This window comes from Plecotus auritus (assembly GCF_963455305.1).
Source record: "Plecotus auritus genome assembly, chromosome: 5".
In the NCBI taxonomy this organism is placed as follows: domain Eukaryota; kingdom Metazoa; phylum Chordata; class Mammalia; order Chiroptera; family Vespertilionidae; genus Plecotus; species Plecotus auritus.
The window spans coordinates 14,935,806-14,957,689 of NC_137776.1; the positions used below are offsets into that span (position 1 = coordinate 14,935,806).

The window sequence follows — 21,884 nt, forward strand, 5'->3', positions numbered from 1 at the left end:
AATGAAAAATCAAATGGTAGTATTTTTCCCTATTAAAAAAAGAAACTGTTTGAGGGACATGATGGAGTTAATGAAGCTAGTGCTCACATAGGTTTCTGCTGAGACATCCACTTGTCTTATCTTTATTGTGGGAGCCAATCCCTAGATGCATTCTCAGAGCCACTTGATCCATTGACCTGTGAGAGAGGCCCAGAGTTTTCTAGCTCTGCCTGCAGAAGAATGAAGCCTCTACTTGGGACCCTTTACCTCTTGGGGATGCTGGTCCCTGGAGGGCTGGGATATGATAGGTGAGTGGGAAGTGGGAAGAGGGACTGACTATTATGATTTATGGTATAACTGGAAACTTTTTTTCAAGATAAATGCAGCTGGATTCTTCCCTCTCCCTACCCCAACACACCACCATAAGATGAAAATAATAAAAACACTGAACTTTCATCATTAAACATTATTCTAATAATCTTTGAATAAATGAATAAATATTTAATAAACATTTCATGGCACAATGTATGCTAAATACCAATAGAAATACCATGTTTTGTGATTGAGAAAAGGGAATTAGAGTAAAAATTCTATGTCCCTCATTTACATAGTTTCTCATTAGTAAATTACATTATTGTAATTAATAAAAAAAATGCTTAAAATGTCTAAAACTACCAAATAATTTCACGAAGAGATGATTACTGTTAATATTTGATGATTACTGTTAATAATATGAATAGCTTTCTAGCTATTTATGTATATAATACTATTATGAAAATTTTTCTGTTAAATTGTATGATAAAAATTTTCCTATGACATTTATAATTCATTTAAAACACATTACAATTGATAATAGTATTCCATCATTGTTACCCTATAGAATATTTATTTGATTTCTACTTTGTTATTTTTACAAATAATACCATTATAAGCATCCAGCTATAGCAATATTTTTTTGCAAAACTTTGAATATTTTCTTAATATAAGTTATAAAAGTTGTAATTACTGGGTCAGGAGCTGAGAAAATTGTAAGAATCTTGCTGCACATTGCCAAATTGCCTTCTAGAAAAGTTGCATCAGTCTACACTTCCAGCAACATTGTATGAAAGTGCTTTGTAAGTGTTTGCCAATTTGATAATTGAAAATACCAACAGATGACCTATTTTACATTTTGTTGATTTAATAAGGTTAAATATTTTGTCTTGTTTATTACCCATTTTATTAGTTTATAAATTATGCATTCATGCACATTTTTGTGTTTTTTTCTTATTCATAATGAATCATAACTTCTGTAAATATATATTTTTAAACTTTGTGTGTGTAGTATAGTTTTCATATAAATTATTATTTCCCTTGTTCATACATAACCCAGTATTTTGTTCATTTGGTATACCTCATCAAAGATTGTTTAGTTATAAAGTGTTTCCTTTTTTCTTTCATGGTTAAAATAATCTTGAACTAAACTTACTCTTGCAGAACAAGTTTTTTTGCTAAGACCATCTCTCTGACCTCAACTTTGCCCTTAGCTTCATAGACAGTTTTATTTCAGATATAGAGAGTCCAGGATTTTTTGTAATGTCAAAATCTATTTGAACATTGCCTTCTTATTTTTTCCATCAGTTTACTTGGTTTCATATAGATACTGCATTTATCTTTCCTTCCAAGATTATTTCTTTACTAGAGGCCCAATGCACAAAATTCGTGCAAGGGGCTTGGCCCTCACAGCCCCGTCTTCGTCCTGAAGGTCGTTCGGAAGGTAGTTTGGCTGTACAGTCTAATTAGAATATTATGCTTTTATTATTATAGATAATTTATAGACACAGACTCTTACAGTTTTCACAAGGCTTTGACAGAAAAAAAATCATCCTTCTTAAACCTATCAAGAGACTTAAAACTTACACATTTGTTGACCTAGTATTCCTGCTTCAGCAAATCTAGACTGAAAAAATAAACAAAAGTATGGAAAGAATTTATGCACTGGGATGTAGCCTCACTTATAATATAAACTAGAGTCCCAATGCATGAAATTGGTACATGGGTAGGGTCCCTAGGCCTGGCTGGCAATCAGGGCCAATCGGGGCCATCTGGCTGCTGGCCAGTGCCTTCTTTTATTCTGCCCCACCCCCTGGTGGTCAGCGCACATCATAGCAAGCAATTGGTCTCCCAGTCGAACTCCTGTGGGGACAATTTGCATATTAGGTTTTTATATATAATAGATATCTTATTAAATATTATAATATTTGGAAACATCCTAAATGTACCTTATTAGGTTATATAAATAATGACATATATAAAAATGAAATATTCATCCTTTAGAATCCTATCTAATAAAAGAGTAATATGCAAATTGACCGTCACTCCAACACACAAGCTGCCCCCCCGCCCCCAATGTGGACACAAGGCTGCCACAATATGGCCATCAGGGGAGGGCAGTTGTGGGCAATCAGGCCAGCAGGGGAGGGCAGTTGGGAGGGACCAGGCCTGCAGGGGAGGGCAGTTGGGAGGGACCAGGCCTGCAAGGGAGGGCAGTTGGGAGGAACCAGGCCTGCAGGGGAGGACAGTTGTGGGGGACCCAGGCTTGCAGGGGAGGGCAGTTGGGGGCGACCAGGCAGGCAGGAGAGGGCAATTAGGGGTGACCAGGCCAGCAGGGAAGGGCAGTTAGGGGTAATTGGGCCAGCAGGGGAGTGGTTAGGGGATGATCTGGCTGGCAGGCAGAAGCAGTTAGGGGCAATCAGGCAGGCAGGCAGGTGAGCAGTTGGGAGCCAGCAGTCCTGGATTGTGAGAGGGATTTCCCAGATTGGAGAGAGTGCAGGCTTGGCTGAGGGACACACACACACACACACACACACACACACACACACGTGCACGAATTTTGTGCACCGGGCCTCTAGTAATGATTATGAAAAAATTTAATAGCATAGGAAAATGCATGTTTTGTGCTAAAGGAAGGATGCAGAATACAAAATGTAATGAAATACTTAGAAAAATATAAGAAAAAATACGCACCAAAATGGTAGGTAGTTATCTTTGTTGGTGATTTTTTTCCTTTCCCTGAACTATTCTTTATTTTTCAAATATTCTACAATGAAAATGCAGTAAAGCATTTATTTAAAATAATGATCGCCAAGCCCAGGTTAAATTATGGAAGTGTTTGAGCTCAGGCAGTGTGATTCAGAGAGGACAGTTCCAATAGACAGCTCCTTGTGACTACACTTGAGGAAAACATTTCAGATCTGATACCCTGACCCTAATGGGATGTTTTCATATTCATTCCTATTTGCTAATATAAAATAATGTCCATTTTTATATGTCTCTTACCAACTCAAAATATAGATTAGCTGCCATTTTTAAACTCTTTATTCACTATGCCTGATGTAATGATGGTCCACAAAATCTACAATTAACAAAGATCATGAGCTTTGTAATCTTTCTTTTAAGATTATCTCATATATATCACATACTTCTGATAAAAGTATGCATCTGTAGAAATCATTGGGACTTAGGCAATATAAACTAAATGCCTTGAAAATGTTCATTCTCTTTGACCTACTAATTCTTCTTGGAATGTAGCTCAAAGAAATAATCAGAAGTGAGCAAAATGATTTATGAAAAAAGTCATTAAGTCCAGCATTACTTACACTAGCAGAAAATAAAAAAGGAACTAGCTTTACTACCCAGCACAGATGATAATATTTAAATAAATAATGCTATGTAATATATAGTTACAATTAAATATAATGTTTATAAAGAGTTTTTATGGGTTGAAGGTAATGTCTCTGGTAGAATACAGAATACAAAGAAGTGAATAGAAAATTAAATATAGATATAATCTGTACTGTGTTTAAGAAAAAAATATGCACAGATAAAAGACTGACAGGAAATATGTCGAAATATCAACAGTGCTTAACACAGAGATAGGATTATTGAAGATTATTTTTTTCTCTTTTCTATTTCCCTCCTCCTTTTTTTTTCTTTCTATACTTTCTTAATTTTTTAGCATAAGCATATGTTAATTTTGTAAGCAGGAAAAAACAGTTTGAAAATACTTTGCTAATGAAAGACTTATGAAACTATTCATTACCAAGTATGTAAAATACAAAATTTGCCTCAATATTCATTAATGGTGTTTTGTTTTGTTTTTTTTTGCTTCTTTATATATTCCAGTCAAAATTTCATCAGACATTCTTTGATCTTCAGTATTTATTAATAATGTGCCCCAAAGGATCATTTTCTCTTAGACATTTATTAATTCTTATTCAAAAAGAATACACAAAGTACAATAATCTTTTCATTTGATAGGTGAGATGAGACTAGTGATAATTTGGGGGATTAGCTATCTTTTTCCTTCCCTCTCTACATGTATTATGCATCACCCAAGAAATTGCATAGAAATGGGGAACTGCCTTCTCTACGTATACAGTTTAGACATTGCCTGAACTAAGTATTTGGATTTGTGCGGTTAAAGTATTGTGTTTCATGTAAAAGTGATAAGCACTTTTAATATCAGAGATCTTCACTTAAATTCCAGACAGTTTACTTTTCTGCATATTACATGGACCCAGTCATTCAATGCCAGGCTTAGGAAACAACAAACTCACATATTTAGCAGACGTTTGCTGGGGGAGCCAAATGTTGGTGCTTGTGGATGTCCAATTACCTTTCATTCGTCCCTTCTATATTGTGAAGTTGCCAGGGAATGCTAGCCCCACTGAAACAGGAATTCACCAGGGATGAGGCCCTGCTGTTTAGGGTACTCCTCTCCTACCACAGAGAGGACAACTGTGATAGAGAAACACCCAAGTGTTTGCTGAGCTATATGAAGGAAGAAACAGGTTGCTCTGACAGTGACCCCCACCCTTACCCCTCCCCGACCCAACACTGTAGTGAAAGCATCGCCAATGGTGTCATTTCCCCTGAGGACATGACAGGCAGGACAACTAGTGCCAGGAGTGAGGAAGGGGAGGGCCGAAAAGATATCCTTCTCATTTGCTTCATTCCCTCTCCTCTCCCCATTCCAAAAAAACACTAAAATTATTTTCTAGGGGCCTGATCATGCAAATACCATATACCATTTTGCTCTCTTCCTAGTTCAAATCACAGATACCCAGTTTTAAAAAATAGACTAATAAATGTTTCATGCCTATTTTCTAGGGTATAATAAAAGTATAATTTAGCCCATGTAACAAAGTCTTTAGAAAGAAAGAAAAAACCCCAGGAACCTGGAATCATAGTATTTACCTTAAGGAGATAAATGGCTTTTATCCACCAGATGTTGTGCAATGCTTTCTACTATCTTTTCCACCCATCTTCCAACCCTCATGATATCCCAGTTTCTTCCCTGATTTCTGTCTGCCTTTCTTCCCTTTGCAGGTCACAAGCACAACACAGACAAGAGGTTGTGGACAAGACAGCAACTCCATGGAGCAGCCTAGAGACCTATCCCTATAACAGATACCACCCCATGGGGGAGGTGAGCAAGGGCACCTGGCAGGGGTTGGTGGAGGGCACAACCTACTTTAGGATGGGTAAGGATGGTTCACTGTTCATATCCATTGACTAGAGAGGCTCAAAATATGAGATGGAGATTTGCATGAGCATTGTGATCAAGGAATTCCCAAAGATTACCCCCCCCAACACCACACACACACACACACACACACACACACACACACACACACACACCAACTACCACCACTGAAGCTATAGATCCTGGTACTCTGAAAGAAAAAGGCATATCAACAACAAAAAGAAAAAGGAAGAAAAGAACATACCCACCAGTTTTGCTAGTGTGAACATGGACCAGAATTAACTCTTACTCTTGCTCTTAACTCTTACTCAATTCTTAGCCAGTTTAAGCAGGGCAAGGCAATGTGTATATGGGTGTGGGATTTGGGGTGGAGAAGCCTTCTGACTCATGATTAGCTGAAAATGTGATATTTCTTGTAGGATGCAAGAGGCAGACTCAGCAGTTCTTTAGAGAAGAAAACTTTTTTTTTTTTTCAAAAAAATATTTGTATTGCTACTAAGATAAATTTGGTGATTTCCAAAACTAGTTACAGTAAAACATTAGCTACTATACATTCAAATAGTGTAGGGGGGGAAAGGGGGAGTATGTGTGACATTATGCAAAATTTTTTGGAAGGCCGAAACCGGTTTGGCTCAGTGGATAGAGCGTCGGCCTGCGGACTGAAGTGTCCCGGGTTCGATTCCTGTCAGGGGCATGTACCTTGGCTGCGGGCGCATCCCCAGTGGGGGGTGTGCAGGAGGCAGCTGATCGATGTTTCTCTCTCATCGATGTTTCTGGCTTTCTATCCCTCTCCCTTCCTCTCTGTAAAAATATCAATAAAATATATTTAAAAAATTTAAAAAAAATTTTTTTTGGAAGCATACACTTTAAAAAACAGAATTGAGGGATTAAAGGATATGCACATCTAAATTTTTATATGAATATACAAGTTGCCCTCCAAACAGGCTTTACCACTATTTTCTCAATATTTGGGAATATGTTAATATTTTCCAGACATTTTTTCAACTAGTACAAGAAAGATTTTAAAGTATGGGAGGTATCCTATCACATCCTGATGACTGTTTAATGTTTTATGCTTGTGAATTCCAGTCCCTTTCATAGAACCCTGAGTTATTGACTTACAAGGCAAAAATGTAAGACCCTTCTTTTCTAGGCATGGTGTAAAACTTGTAATTAAATCAATGTCGATTCAGGTCTGCCCAGTTTAATCTAAATGATTAAATTGAGCTTGATTTAGAAACTTCTGTTGGCATATTCTATGAAGGGCTTATCCAACTCTTCTCTAAACTTGGAACCGGGGACATTAGCAAAGGGTATTGTTGAGATCCATAAAGACTGAATAAAATCCCACAAAATAAGCCTGACCTTAAATTTCTGGCATGATTGGGTGTCACATGGAAGCTAAGTCTCCTGGCCCTTTGAAGGATGTGTTATTGTTATAATGTTTCTGAAGTTCTCTGTAATTTCTTTGTAAAGTTCAATAGAGTAGCTTAAGACTTATGGCAGAGTAGTGCTTTAAAGAAAATGGGAGAGGGTAGGTAATAATTTATTGGTTTCATATTTTAGCTTGTTTAGCACACAGCTGTTGTAATGTAGAGCAAAGAATACAGAATGCAGTATCTTAATGAAAGAAGCCGTAATTAGAGGTGAGCAAACCATCTTCTGATTGATAGCTGCAGTCCTCCCTGGCTGTTTCAGATCTATCAGTGGATGAGCCTGATAAGGGAGAAGTACACGGAAGTGGTGACACAGCATTTCCTAGGAATGACCTATGAGACGCGGCCCATGTATTATTTGAAGGTGAGTGAGAAGGCTGAGAATTGCCTCACTGAGGAAGAGGGGTTTCTCCCACCGAATCCAGGAATATTTGTTTACTATTCAGCAACTCTAGTCAGAAATGTAGATAAGGTCAAAAGAGGCAATGCAGAAAGAGGGCCTTTTCCACCCCAAACTGGACTTTTAAAACTCAAAACTTGCCCTAACTGGTTTGGCTCAGTGGATGCAGGGTCCTGTGGACTGAAGGGTCCCAGGTTCGGTTCCAGTCAAGGGCATGTATCTTGGTTGTGGGCACATCCCCAGTAGGAGGTGTGCAGGAAGCAGCTGATCGATGTTTCTCTCTCATCGATGTTTCTAGCTCTCTGTCCTTCTCCCTTCCTCTCTGTAAAAAAAAAATTAACAAAATATATTAAAAATAAATAAGTAAAAATAAAACTCAAAACTTGTAAAGGCATTAATTATCTGGTTGGAATCAAGTTCTAGGGTAAAGACAATTTGCAAATAGTAAGGCCCAGAAATAGAAGAGCTCAGTCCTTTGTTGCCTCCATGCTAGGCCTCCCTCATTCCCACTAAGACGGAGGAACTTAGAATCCTTGGTCATGAGCTGGACAGGGCCTTAGACATTTTGGTTGAGGGCTGGCTCTGTGAGGGCCCAGGTGCTTCCATGCTTGCACAGAGGTGAGAGAGAGCAGACTCTGTAAAGGAAAACCCCACTCATATGTCAGCCAGAGCCCACTCACCTTTCATGTGTATCTTGAGTTTTTAAAATATATAGTGTTCTTTTGAAAAATATTTAAAAATCATAGAAAATCTTCAGTTTTGGTTCTTTCATTTTATAATGGAGGAAACCAAAATCCAGAGAGGTGAAGTAACTTGTACAAGGTCACACAGCCAGGTAATAGCATAGCCATGGGGATAACCCAGTCTCCAGCCTCCCTATCTGGCTTTTGGCGGGGGACATGAGGACTCAGCATGTGGTCCTAAGCACAACAGCCAAGGTCACAGAAAGGAGAGCAAGAGTTGCCGAGGAAGAGTCATATTGTGTGTATCTCTGCCAGCATCCTTGCCTCATGCTTGAAACCACTCAGTGGAGTAAGAAAGGGAATAAAAACCTGATAACTTTGCACAGTGGCTTACAATCATAAGTGACTGTTTGGTAATAAAGCATTGATGTTCCCTCCAGATCAGCCAACCATCCAGTAACCCCAAGAAGATCATTTGGATGGACTGTGGAATTCACGCCAGGGAATGGATTGCCCCTGCTTTTTGCCAATGGTTTGTGAGAGAAGTAAGTGTCTTTGCCTTCCTCATAATGGTTAACTACCCCACAAAATACCTGTCATGTCTTGGCTATGTAGAAAGCCTGCTTCATTCACATGTTGGCATAGCAACTCTCTACTGAGCTACTCCTTCTCCCCAAGGGAAATGGAATTAATAAGTATCTGCCTTGAAAAGTGAGGTATTCTGATTTCTTTCCAGTACATTCAAAATTATTTTTATTGGGAGACAAACATATCTAAATGCAGAAGAAACTACGTCTTGGAAGTCAGAGATGACTGAATCCTAGCTCTGCCTTTTCAAATAGTCTTGGGCAAATTTTCTAACACTAGAACTCCTACTTTTTCACCTGTGAAAGGGGTATAAAATGACTATTTCAGGGGTCTGTTGTGTGGATTAAGAGAGTAGCATATGAAAAATACCTAGCACCATGGTTGGCAAACTGTGGCTCAAGAGCCACATGCAGCTCTTTGGCTCCTTGAGTGTGGCTCTTCCACAAAATACCACGGCCTGGGCCAGTCTATTTTGAAGAAGTGGCGTTAGAAGAAGTTTAAGTTTAAAAAATTTGGCTCTCGGAGAAACCAAGATGGCGGCATAGGTAAACACCTAAACTGCTGCCTCGCACAACAATTTCAAAACTACAACTAAAAGACAGAACAGACACCATTCAGAACCACAGGAAAGCTGGCTGAGTGAAAATTCTACAACTAGAAGGAAAGAGAAAAGCTCACAGAGAATTGGAGGTACGGCAAAGGGTCTTTGTGCGCGCAGAGAGGAAGGGCAGCTGAGAGCCTGGCTGACTTTCTCTGGCGGAAGGGGGAAGGAAGCCCCCGACCGCACTGAGCCCCAGTTCTGACTGCACTGGACCCCAGTTCCAGGCGAGCCCCTGGGGACCCACGCTCTTGTGGGGGGAATCCAGACTCTCGGGCGGAGACTCGGGAGCTGGGGAAGGCAGAAGTCTGAAGGCACGCTCATGCCAGTGCACACAAAGGCTGTGGAGGTTGCCACAGGCTTTCCCTAGGGGAAGGGAGTCGGAGGCTCCTGACCGCACTGGGCCCCAGTTCTGACTGTACTGAACCCCAGTTCCAGGCAAGCCCCTGGGGACCCACGCTCTTGTGGGGGGAGTCTGGACTCTTGGGCTCCGACTCAGGAGCCGGGGAAGGCAGAGGTGTGCGCGTGCGCGCAAGGGCAAGGCTGCCGGGAAGCCAAGACTGTCTGCTCCACCCTGAGACTCCACCCCATCCAAGCCAAGCACAGAGGCTATTGCAATTTGGCAAGTCTAATCCTATAAGGCTGTCTCCAGCACCGAACTTCTCCCAGCATAGACGCAGCTGATCCTTACAGCCAACTGGCCTGGAGGTCAATTCCTCCCAGTGATACCAACAACAATCAAGACTTAACTACAACAAGGCTGTACACACAGTCTACAAAGGGGTGCACCAAGAGTGTCCACCTCAGGTTAACTGGGGAGGCTGACCCACTGGGTCATATAGGAAACCTAGCACACAAATCCACCCTACCAACTCAGGGAAGCAATGAAAATGCGGCATCAAAGAAACAGATCACAAACGAAAGAAATGGAGGAAAACAAACGACTGGATATAGAATTCAAAACCACGGTTATAAGGCTTTTCAAGAATATCCTAGAAAAGGCCGATAAATATAATGAGACCCTCGAAGATATGAAAAAGGACCAACTAGAAATTAAACATACACTGACTGAAATAAAAAATATTATACAGAGACCCAAAAACAGACTAGAGGAACACAAGAATCAAGTCAAAGAATTGAAATACAAAGAAGCAAAAAACACTCAACCAAAAAAGCAAAAAGCAAAAAAAAAAATCCAAAAAGTTGAAGATAGTGTAAGAAGACTCTGGGACAACTTCAAGCGTACCAACATCAGAATTATGGGGGTGCCAGAAGAAGAGAGAGAGCAAGATACTGAAAACCTATTTGAAGAAATAATGACCGAAAACTTCCCCCACCTGGTGAAAGAAATAGACTTACAAGTCCAGGAAGCACACAGAACCCCAAACAAAAGGAATCCAAAGAGGACCACACCAAGACACATCATAATTAAAATGCCAAGAGCAAAAGACAAAGAGAGAATATTAAAAGCAGCAAGAGAAAAACAGTTAACTACCTACAAGAGAGCACCCATACGACTGTCAGCTGATTTCTCAACAGAAACTATGCAGGCCAGATGGGAGTGGCAAGAAATATTCAATGTGATGAACAGCAAGAACCTACAACCAAGATTACTCTACCCAGCAAAGTTATCATTCAGAAATGAAGGGCAGATAAAGAGCTTCACAGATAAGAAAAAGCTAAAGGAGTTCATGACCACCAAACCAGTATTATATGAAATGCTGAAAGGTATTCTTTAAGAAGAGGAAGAAGAAAAAAGTAAAGATAAAAATTATGAACAACAAATACATATCTATCAACAAGTGAACCTAAAAATCAAGTGAATTAAAAACCTGAGGAACCGAATAATCTGGTGAATATAATAGAATCAGGGGCATAGAAAGGGGTATGGGGGGGTTCATGAAGAGACTGGACAAAAATCATACACCTATGGATGAGGACAGTGAGGGGGAGTTAAGGGCAGAAGGTGGGGTGGGAACTGGGTGGAGGGGAGCTATGGGGGGGAAAAGGAGAAACAATTGTAATAATCTGAATAAAGATTTATTAAAATTAAAAAAAAAATTTGGCTCTCAAAAGAAATTTCAATCATTGAACTGTTGATATTTGGCTCTGTTGACTAATGAGTTTGCCGACCACTGACCTAGCACAATTAAATTTTGCTTATTACCTATACCCTTCCCTTGAAGGGAATAAAGAACCTTTAAAAATAATATAGAAAGAGAAGCATTGATCAGACCATGAAACCTCAGAGGGAAGGTAGGGGAGGATGGGGGTAAGGGGGAGAGATCAACCAAAGGACTTGTATGCATGTATATAAGCCTAACCAATGGACACAGACACCAGGGGAGTGAGGGCATGTGTGTGTGTGTGTGGTGGTGGTGGGGAGAAATGGGGAGATAAGGACACATATATAATACCTTAACCAATAAAGAAAAAAATTATTAAAATAAAATAAATAAATAAAAGTAATATATCATTTGTGTCAGTCTTTTCAGAAACCCAAACATAAAGAATTTAACCCACAAAGAGTTCTCAAGTGGTTCCTAGGCCAACAGCATCCACATACCTGGGATCTTGTTAGAAATGCCAGTTCTCGCCCTAGCTGGTTTGGCTCAGTGGATAGAACATCCACCTGTGGACTGAAAAGTCCCAGGTTCGATTCCGGTCAAGGGCACATGCCTGGGTTGCGGGCTCGATACACAGTAGGGGGCGTGCAGGAGGCAGCCAATCAATGATTCTCTCTCATCATTGATGTTTCTATCTCTCTCTCTCCCTCTCCCTTCCTCTCTGAAATCAATAAAAATATATTTTAAAAAAAGAAATGCCAGTTCTCAGGCTCCACCTCAGACGTAGTGACTTTGGAATGAGGGAGTAGGAAGGGGTGGAGCCAGGAAATCTGTGTTGTAACAAGTCCTCTAGGCAATTATGACGCACACTGATGTTTGAGAACCACTACCGTAACCAAGAGGCTACTGAGGCGGATTGGAGAGTGGAGGTTGTAGTCATCTCTTATGATTACGTTAAAATCACTTTAAAGATTAAAAGAGAAAAGACCTCTTCCTAGGATGTTTCCAAATGTTTCTCTCTTACATTTCCAGATTCTACAAAACTATCAAGACAACTCAAGGATAAGAAGACTCCTTAAGAACCTGGACTTCTATGTGCTTCCAGTGCTTAACATAGATGGCTATATCTATACTTGGACAACTGTGAGTACATCGAGTTTGGTCCTGGGAAGACTTCATAAACTAGATATTGACTCAGGTTCATTTTTCTGATCTCAGTCGTTGCAGTTATAAAAGGTTTTGTGACCATGCAAAGAAAGAAATGCTGTTTGAGATAAAACTCAACTTAAGATATTTAAGCCAACAATCTAAGGTCAGCACTGAAGAAGCCTTTTTAGAGTTGAAGTCCAACACATTTTGTTTTATTTTGTTTTGACATATTCCCAGTTTTCCAACCAGACAAATTTTCTCTAATTCCATCGCCTTGAAGTTTGTGAGTTGCCTGCCACTTGATTGGGTTTATCCTATATAATAAAAGCCTAGGTGGTGCCACACATGACATCATCAAGAGATGGCCACCACAAGATGGCCGCCCTCATGTTGTCACAAGATGGCCACCACAAGATGGTTGCCAAAAGATGGCCAGCAGGGGATGGCAGTTGGGGGCAAACAGGCCAGCAGGGGAGGGCAGTTGGGGGTGACCAGGCCAGCAGGGAGGGCAGTTGGGGGGAACCAGGCCTGCAGGGGAGGGCAGTTGGGGGCGATTGAGCTGGCAGGGGAGGACAGTTCGGGGTGATTAGGCTGGCAGGCAGAAGTGGTTAGGGGCAATCTGGCAGGCAGGCAGGAGAGTGGTTAGGAACCAGCAGTCCCGGATTGTAAGAGGAATGTCTGACTGCTGGGGAATGTACTGGCAGTCAGATATTTCCCAAGGGGTCCCAGATTGGAGAGGGTGCAGGCCGGGCTGAGGGACACATGCACGAATTTCATGCACCAGGCCTCTAGTATTGGTATAAAATTCTTGCATAGCCTTGTGTCTACCTCTAGGAGCACGAGGGACACAAATGATGTGTAAATACTAACCCAGCCTTCATTTTTCATTGTGATCATTCACATTGGGGGCAAACTTTTCATAAAGCTTTTCATTTAGTGGACAACTTCCTCTTTATAATGCTTCTAAAGCATATTTATTCCACAAATAAGAGCCCCTGTTTCTAGAGAATATTCATTCTTGCCCAGCCTCCTGCACTCACTACCCCCAAGGTCCCTCATGGGACCCCCATATCTGCAATAGCCTTTTACCCAGTATGGGAATGAAGCCCTTCCCTCTGTGCTTGTCTGGTGAAATGTGTCTTTATCCTCATCTCCACGCATCAGTCTTCTGGTTCCAAAGCTGTGCAGAGACCGACTCATACATCTGGAACAGCCTTGCTCCATCTGCCGAGCTATTTCCCTTTCATCCGGTATCACTTGGACCTAAAAAATGATTCTCTGATCACATCCACCAAGCACTGCTAATCTGCTCATGAGGAAAATGCTAAACGACTCCCTCCAATTTGGAGATTTACAATATTCCTGCTATTGGGGGTTGGTAGCCTATCTGTAAGACTAAACATTATATGTGCAAGCTTCATCGTGTTAAAGGCAAGTTCTTCCAGACAATCCTAGGAATGACTTTTCATATTTGAGGACCACCCATCATTACTAACACTGTGATTTATGAGACCTTAGAATGGCAACATCCCTATGTTCCTCTGTACAGGATCGGCTTTGGAGGAAATCCCGTTCATCCCATAATAATGGCACATGTTTTGGGACAGATCTCAACCGAAATTTCAATGTATCCTGGTGTAGTAAGTATATGTTTAGTAAATAAATTGATGAGGAAAAAATGGAGAAGCCATTAAAGAGGTGAATTACTCGAGATATAACTTTTGAAAAGAAACATCTAAGCTTGCTGGGATTCCTTTTCTGTGTGTTCCCTCTAAAGGGATGATATTAAAAGCCAGCAACATTCAAGTACAGGACTCTCTTCAAGGGAGGTTGGCTAACCAAGGGCAAGGAAGACCTAGACCAGTGTCACTATGTTTGAAACCCATTGCTTTGTTTCAAAATATATGAATTATCATAAAGAGAAGAAAAAGCAGAGAACGAACCTTGCAGTTTATTTTACAGCAGGAGGCAGACGTAAGCAAGGTCAACATTTTCTTCTCCTGAAGACATATTCAGGTTTCTGAATCTCAACATGCCCAATGAATAGGAAGGAAATAATGAGGTAGGAATGGTTAAGAGCAGTCCGGATTAAAAACGAAATGATGAGTTAAAGTTCAGACTTAGTGACTGTGTGATCTTGGAAAAATTGCTTCATTTCCCTGTTTGAGTTTCCTCTTATTTAAATGTGGCCCATAGTAATACCATCCTATCGGTAGGCTGTTGTGAGGATTAAATGAGATGCCACATAGGACTTACAAAATAGCTCTCAGGAAACTCAAAGCAGTTAAGAAAGTGAGAGAGAAACTTAGGCCAACAAGACTATGGCAGAGTCTGACCTTAGGAACCTGAGAACTGGTTCCCAACCATGTGTTTCATGATCCAGCACAAGTTTAAGTTCATGATGACTGAAAATGCCATTCCATTTTACATCTTCCTTCCCAGGCCACATGAGCATGGGGTTGATTTCTACACCCAAATGTCAGCCCTTCTGCTTTTCTGAGTTCCTCCTTCAATGATGATGATCCAGGTTGACTCATTTAACCGGAACTAACTTAGACAAGCAAGGTCAAGCCCCAAGTCCACCCTCAGGTGCCCTGAGTAAGGGTGACTCCTTACCCTTTGTGGGCTCTAAACAGATCACGATGCCTTCCTTGTGGTTCCCTGTATATTCCAGGTATTGGCGCATCTAAGAACTGCACAGATTCAACTTTCTGTGGGACAGAACCAGTGTCTGAACCTGAAACTAAAGCTGTTTCCAGCTTTATAGAGAGCAAGAAAGAGGACATTGTCTGCTTCCTGACCATACACTCCTATGGGCAGCTCATTCTCATGCCTTATGGCTACACCAAAAATAAACCCAGTAACTACAAAGAACTGGTAAGACCTGAGCACCCAAGGCTTTAGACGAGAAACCACAGTAGAACTCCTGCTTTTCTTTCCCTGATTTCTGTTTCCTAGATTTTTGGCTCCAGCCCTGCTGGTTCTCTCTGTTCTTTCTTATTTTATCTCTCCTGCTTTTTACACCTTGCTAGCCGCCTGCTGGGAAGGTTTCAGGTTAAATGCCGCTCTACTTTCATTAATTAACTACCTGTTTCACAAAATGTCAAGTTGGGAGACATCTTAGGTATTCGTCTATAATATAAATGAGATGATTATGTTAATAATCTGCAGGAACGTGCTCTCATTGTTGTCAATTCTCTTGATGCTCCGTTCAGCAATTATGGCTTTTGAACCGTGCTTTACAGAACTCGCCAGCTGTGAGTGGAATATGGTGTATCTAAAATAACATGGCTAAATAATATCTGCGCTCTTCTCTGCTAAACACAATGCTTTATTTTCTTCTAAATGGGTGCCTCTAGTACTTGCCTAGGAGTATTGTAAGGGGAAGTGCCAGTGGAACCCAGGCCGGGGCAGGGAAAGTGAGCTTCATCTCACCCGGGTCCTTCTCCGGCTGTGTTTACCTGACCATCAGTGGGTGGAATTGCTGAAAAGGACTAGGCTCTTTGCCCTTTGGTGAACCTGAGGACAACAGACAAAGGCCAAGGGAGGGTAAATTGAGGATTGTAATATTTGTATCTTTTTTAAAAATTATTTTTCATTTTTAATTGTAATAAAATACATATAACACAAAACTTACTATCTTAACTATTTTAAGCAGTTATGTATTTACATCATTATGCAACCGATCTCTGAAACTTTTTATTTTGTGTGACTGAAACTCTATACCCATTAAACAACGGTCCCTGACCTTTGGCCCCTGGAAATCACCATGCTTCTTTCTTTTTCTGTGAGTTTGATTACTCTAGATACCTCATATCCATGGAATCATACATTATCAGTCTTTTTGTGACTGGTTTATTTCGCTTTGCATGATGTTCATTCATGTTGTATCATGTGTCAAAATTTCCTTCCTTTTTAAGGCTGAATCATATTATATTGTATGTATAGAACACATTTTCTTTGTCTGTTTACCTATCAAAGGACATCTGAATTGTTTTCACTTTTTGGCTATTTTGGAAAATGCTACTATGAACATAGGAGTACAATATCTCCTGAAATCTCACTTTCAGTCTTTTTGGGTATATAACCAGAAGTGGATACAGCATATGGTAATTCTATTTTTAATTTTTTTGAGGAACCATCAAACTGGTTTCCATAGCAGTGACACCATTTTCCATTCCCATCAACAGTGTGCAAAGGTTCCAAATTTTCCACATTCTGACCACCACTTGTTATTTTATGCTTATCTTTTTTATTTTTTTAAAACAAATTATCCGTTATCAATAAATACCGGGATGGAGGGAACTAAGCTTACTCCATTCTTAAGATCACAGAGGCCTGGGCACCCATGAGTTCTCTCACACAGCCTGTCCCTCTCCCACTGGAGCATGGCCCATAAAACACCTCTGGGCAGAAAAAAGAAAACCCGCTATAGAGCTTTGCTGAAGGGAATCTTTCCCCCAGGAGTCAAAAATATCTAGCAGTACTCCAATATCTTTCTTTCAATGTTTTCGGACAGTTGTACTACATGATCATTTTGCAAGATGTGGGAATAATGAACATTTGCCTTGGACTTTACAATTTACAAAGAGATTTTACAGCCATTCTCCCATCTGACCTTCATGACAATATAATAAGTTCACTTTGGAGATGTGGGAATTGAGACCTTGAGTTAGTTCTGTTCCTAGAGCTCCTATAGACAGTAAATGGTGGAGTCAGGGCTGGAACGCATGTCTTCAGACTCCAGAGGTCACCATTCATCTGACAGCTTCACACTGGCTCAGAAGTGTCTACAACTTCTACGAATTGTATCTATTTAGATTCTTATTCCACTGTGTCCTATTTCTCCCTCACTTCTTGGCCCTAGAAGTTCCATTTCTTCATTTAAGAAGTCTGCAGAAACAGGGATTTCAGATGAGAAGCCCAGAACCCTCCTTATTCTCCGGTTTCTGTGGAATTTGTCATGGTTGTCTACTTTCTACTGAAGGGGATCTGTGACAAACACAAATGAACCATCAAAGACAGGCCATTGTAGATCATTGATGGGACAGGCCTTGCACTAGCAGAAAAAAAGAGGCCCATTATACCCCAGTATTTTTCTAGAGAATTTCATTCCCTTCTTGGTTCAGCAAAACAGATACTACATGACCATTCTGCAAGGTTTGTGCTGCTGATTGGCCATCTGGTTAGAGCCCTCTGGCCACAGGCTAGAGGGGGCAAGAAGGCAGGGGGGCCTTGGGGCCCTGAGTTCACCATCACTGGAAGGTAACTAACGCTAAGCTGTGAATTATGGACAAGTTTTTAGTACTATGTGCAAAAATTGGCACACTGAGTTAATTCTGTACCTCTTACAGTCTCAGGTGCTGAAGAGTTAGCATGAACATTCATCTCAAGAATTTTCAATAAAAAGACAGTGTAAAAATTTTCTCACCTTTTCTCAACCTAACTGAAGCTAGCTAGCAGTGGTTTTAGGTCCTTATGAGTAAGCTTTGACAAAATGCACACAGACACAGAATCAAGACAACTGTTCAAGGAGGTTTCCACTTCTACTATTATTTACAGCTACTGAGTCTGGTAATTAATCTCTATATATTTACAAAACCAAAAATGTGTAGAAATCATGATAAATATTATGCTGCATGATAGACAACTTGGCAATCATTATGTAGAGGAAACATGACTATATATAGCCCTGTTCTAAACTGCTCTGAAATTAGAATAGCTATAAGAATTCTAATGTTTTAGGTGTTGACATTCTTTCCACTTGAACTCTTCCCATATCAATCCTGTATCCTATCTCAAACTCCACCCTACCACACACATGCCAGGGCCTTAATCAACCACCTTAGAAGACTATTGTCATAGTTCATTTCAGAGGTAATGCAACTGATATAAGATGATGGCACTGGCAATAAAACTTGGTAGTAACTATTTGAAAGAAGAGTCAAGGATGATTTTACATGTGTTTGGAGGAACATGATAAGCCAGAAATATGAAAATCCTTCACTTATTGGGTTTGAATGTGTTGAGTCTGAAGTACCAGCAGACTACCTAGGTATAGATGTCCAACTGGAAGTGAGAAAGATGGTCTGGAACTCTCAAGATGGTCTGGACAAGATACCAAACCCTCTGGATTTTTTTATTTTATTTTTAACACCAGATATCTGTCTCTGCATTTCCCACCTCCAGATCCAAGTTGGACAGAAGGCAGCAAATGCACTGAAAGCAAAGCATGGAACCAATTATAGAGTTGGATCGAGTATAGATATTTTATGTAAGTATCTTTTTTTCGCTTCCTCAATAGTCTCTGAGGCACAAAAGAAGTCCGTGGACTTTGGGGAATGGGATGGATGGAAGAAGAAGAGAAGAGTTCCTCAAAAGGAATTTCTACAAATAAAAATGACCCAAGATAAAAGGGAGTCTGTTCCAATCCAGAATGATATTCTCTAGGGATAAGGTGTGAACTCAAAGAAAAATTAATATGCTGGCTAAGACCAGAACTACCCCTGGCTTCAGTTAAAAAGAACTGGCAGGGAGAAGACACAGGAGTTAGCAGGAAGGATGTTTTCCAGTGATTCTTGGTCAGTTGATTCAGTTCCCAGAGAACCCATCAGACGAAGAAAACAGCAGGTGGGGCCTGGAGAAAAGATCTAAAAAAGGAAAGAATTTAGTTGAAAGAAGTGTGCACTGGTTTTCCCCACCGCCACCCACCTCCTCCTCCACCCAGCAGAGGACCACCTAGATAGTATTTGCATAATATTTTCCTGATGGTCATTTTGTTCCTGTTCCTTTATATGTCAGTTTCCTCTTGTCTTAACATATTAGACAATATCTTAACATGGTCCAATCTTTGATGCATCTCAGAAACTTTAACCAAACCTTTGCTATGTACCAGGGATAGTCCTAGGTGCTGTGGAAGGGGGAGGAGGGGAAGATAGAGAGGTCAAATAAGATGTAATCACTGCCCTACAGGGGCTTAATGTCAAGGAGAGGGAGAAGACAGCTATCCATGACACTCTCACATGGAGTTGTTGTTTTTTTGTTTGTTTGTTTGTTTGTTTTGGATTGAACCTTTATCCCAGAAAGGGCTAATAGAAATCTGTGCTTTCACTATACAATTTCTAACTCTGCTTTCATGGTTTCATTTGTAGATGCCACATCAGGGTCTTCAAGAGACTGGGCTCTAGACATTGGGATCCCCTTCTCATACACATTTGAGCTGAGAGACAATGGTACATACGGGTTTGTTCTGCCAGAAGCTCAGATTCAAGCCACCTGCGAGGAGACCATGGCGGCTGTGCTCTCCATCCTGGATGATGTGTATGAGAAATACTGGTACTCAAACAGTGCTGGAAAGGTGACATCGACCACTGCAGTGCTGAGCCTGCTGATGTCCTTCAGGTCTCTTTTCTAAGTACATCCCACCCAGGCCTGCTCAGCCCCAATAACCTCATATGGTTGCAGAGAATGTGTTTGTCTGTGGTCATAGAGGAACCAAATAATTTAACTAAAAATGCTTTCTATTTCAATAAAGATAAGTCATGTTTGAATTGTAATGTTTGGTTTGCTCATCATTAATTTTTTATTACTTAAAAAGAGTATAATATTAGTTCATTATTGCGACAGTAATGCTGCAAACCAAACCACGCTAAAACTCAATGGCTTGTGAATCTATGGATCAGTTAGGGTCAGCTTTGCTGATCTTGGCTGTGTTCACTTATACACCTGTGGTCAGTTTCAGGGCAGCTGCCCTGGAGTTTAGAGATTTTTTTTTTCCTATCTAAAATATCTGAAAACTTGCTTATGCCTTCAAAACAAAAGATAAATTATATAATCAGAAGATAAGTTATATAATCCCTCTATATAGCTGTTGCTGGTTTTGTTTTTTATTTACTTACTCAAACAATTTTTTTTTAAGAATCTACTGAGTAGATTTTGCTAAGCTCTAGGGTTGTAATGGTAAATAAAGTGGACATAGTTCCTGTCCTCTTGGAATTTCTATCCCAATGGGGGTGGTAGCCATAAATAATTGGAATGGACACACTGTTGCAGCTCAGGAGGCCATAATAATCTCAAACACAAGTAAATAAACTAAATATTGAAGCTTGTGACAGGTGCTATGAAAGAAATGATGAGTAATTAAAGAGGTGAGCAAGGGCCAAATTGTATGTTTACATGTACACAGGCATTTAATTGTGCTATCTTGTCCTATTAAATCGCAAGTGTTCTTAAGGTAGCATCATTTCCTATGCATCCCTATGTGACACCTTGAAATGGTGCTAAGCATTGTCAGGCTTTGAACAAGTGTTGTAGCTGTGACTGACTGACAGGGCATCCTTGGATGTTCAGTCACCCATTTCCAAATTTCCTTGTTGGTCACAGCCACAATACACTTCTTGGTTGTAACCCTTTTATTGCCTTTCTTTGTCTTCTTTATTTCTTTGCATTTTGCCGTGTGTGGCTGATAAGGGTCAGAAAGGAAAATGTCAGGGGCAATGAGGCTTAATGAATCAGAGACCAGCTATTTACATAAAAATGCCAACTCCACAACCGTAGTATTGTCAGGAGAAAAGGGTTGGGTTTCTTCAGTGGTCCGACAGGAGAGAAGAAAATGGTGTGGCCACCAATGTCATATTGAAGAAGAAAACAGGGGAGCTGTGCCTAGAGATTCCGGTTATGAGTTTTAACCTAGCCAGTGTTTTAGTTTCAAAGACTGTATCTTACCAATTTGGACCTCTGAATACTATAGGAGTTCTGATTTACAACGCTTAATTCATGTCTAAAGACTGGGCCCATGGCCAAATAAAGTTAGAAGAGAACAGATGGAAATGCAAGTGATCAGCTTACCTATAATCTCCCACATGGATTCTTTCAAGAGTCTAGGACACATCATAACTTTCTTGGGGGACTTCACATGGGTCTAGATAGGGGAAACTAAGGACCATGACACGTTTGTTACTTCCTGTGATAGGATCCTAAAAGCAAAGGTAGGTAGATGAGGAATGACCATACTGATCTTTGTTATGGATGTTTTCAACTTCTTGGTCTTAAACAGTAATTGTTTGGGAGAATTTCACAACTGTTGCAACTAACACAATCTTGAGAGTATTCTACGCTGTGGCTTTCTGGGGGCCTGAGATTCAACCTCACCCCACTTTAAAGCCAAGAAGTTAGCTTGTTGCTGTTTCATGGATGTTAGAAGACATGAGACTCCTGAGTCAAAGAAAAAGGATCTTATTATTCATAGCCCAGGAAGCAGCATGAGCATCAGTATATTTATATTGGTTCCTCTTGCTCCCAAGTTCCTCTTTCTCCTGGGCAGGTGATACAAAGAGTCCAGGTAATATCTTCAGATGCAGTGAGTTGTGTTACGGGAGAGAACTGCTGAGCTCAAGGACTTCACTGTTTTTATTTTTTTATTTTTATATATTTTTATTGATTGCAAAGAGGAAGAGAGA

At 40.3% G+C, this 21,884-nt stretch overlaps 1 protein-coding gene across 1 annotated transcript; it reads left to right on the forward strand.

Moving 5' to 3' along the window:
• Nucleotides 1–219: 219 nt before the first annotated feature.
• On the forward strand, nt 220–19,980 carry CPO (carboxypeptidase O; the record flags this gene model as incomplete). The annotated part of the gene is made up of 9 exons (XM_080668172.1): nt 220–287; nt 5,350–5,449; nt 7,205–7,306; nt 8,466–8,570; nt 12,310–12,420; nt 13,976–14,066; nt 15,101–15,303; nt 18,616–18,700; nt 19,578–19,980. The coding sequence occupies 9 exons, from the start codon at nt 220–222 to the stop codon at nt 19,838–19,840; spliced, it is 1,128 nt and encodes a 375-aa protein (XP_080524298.1). The 3' UTR covers nt 19,841–19,980.
• Nucleotides 19,981–21,884: the final 1,904 nt, after the last annotated feature.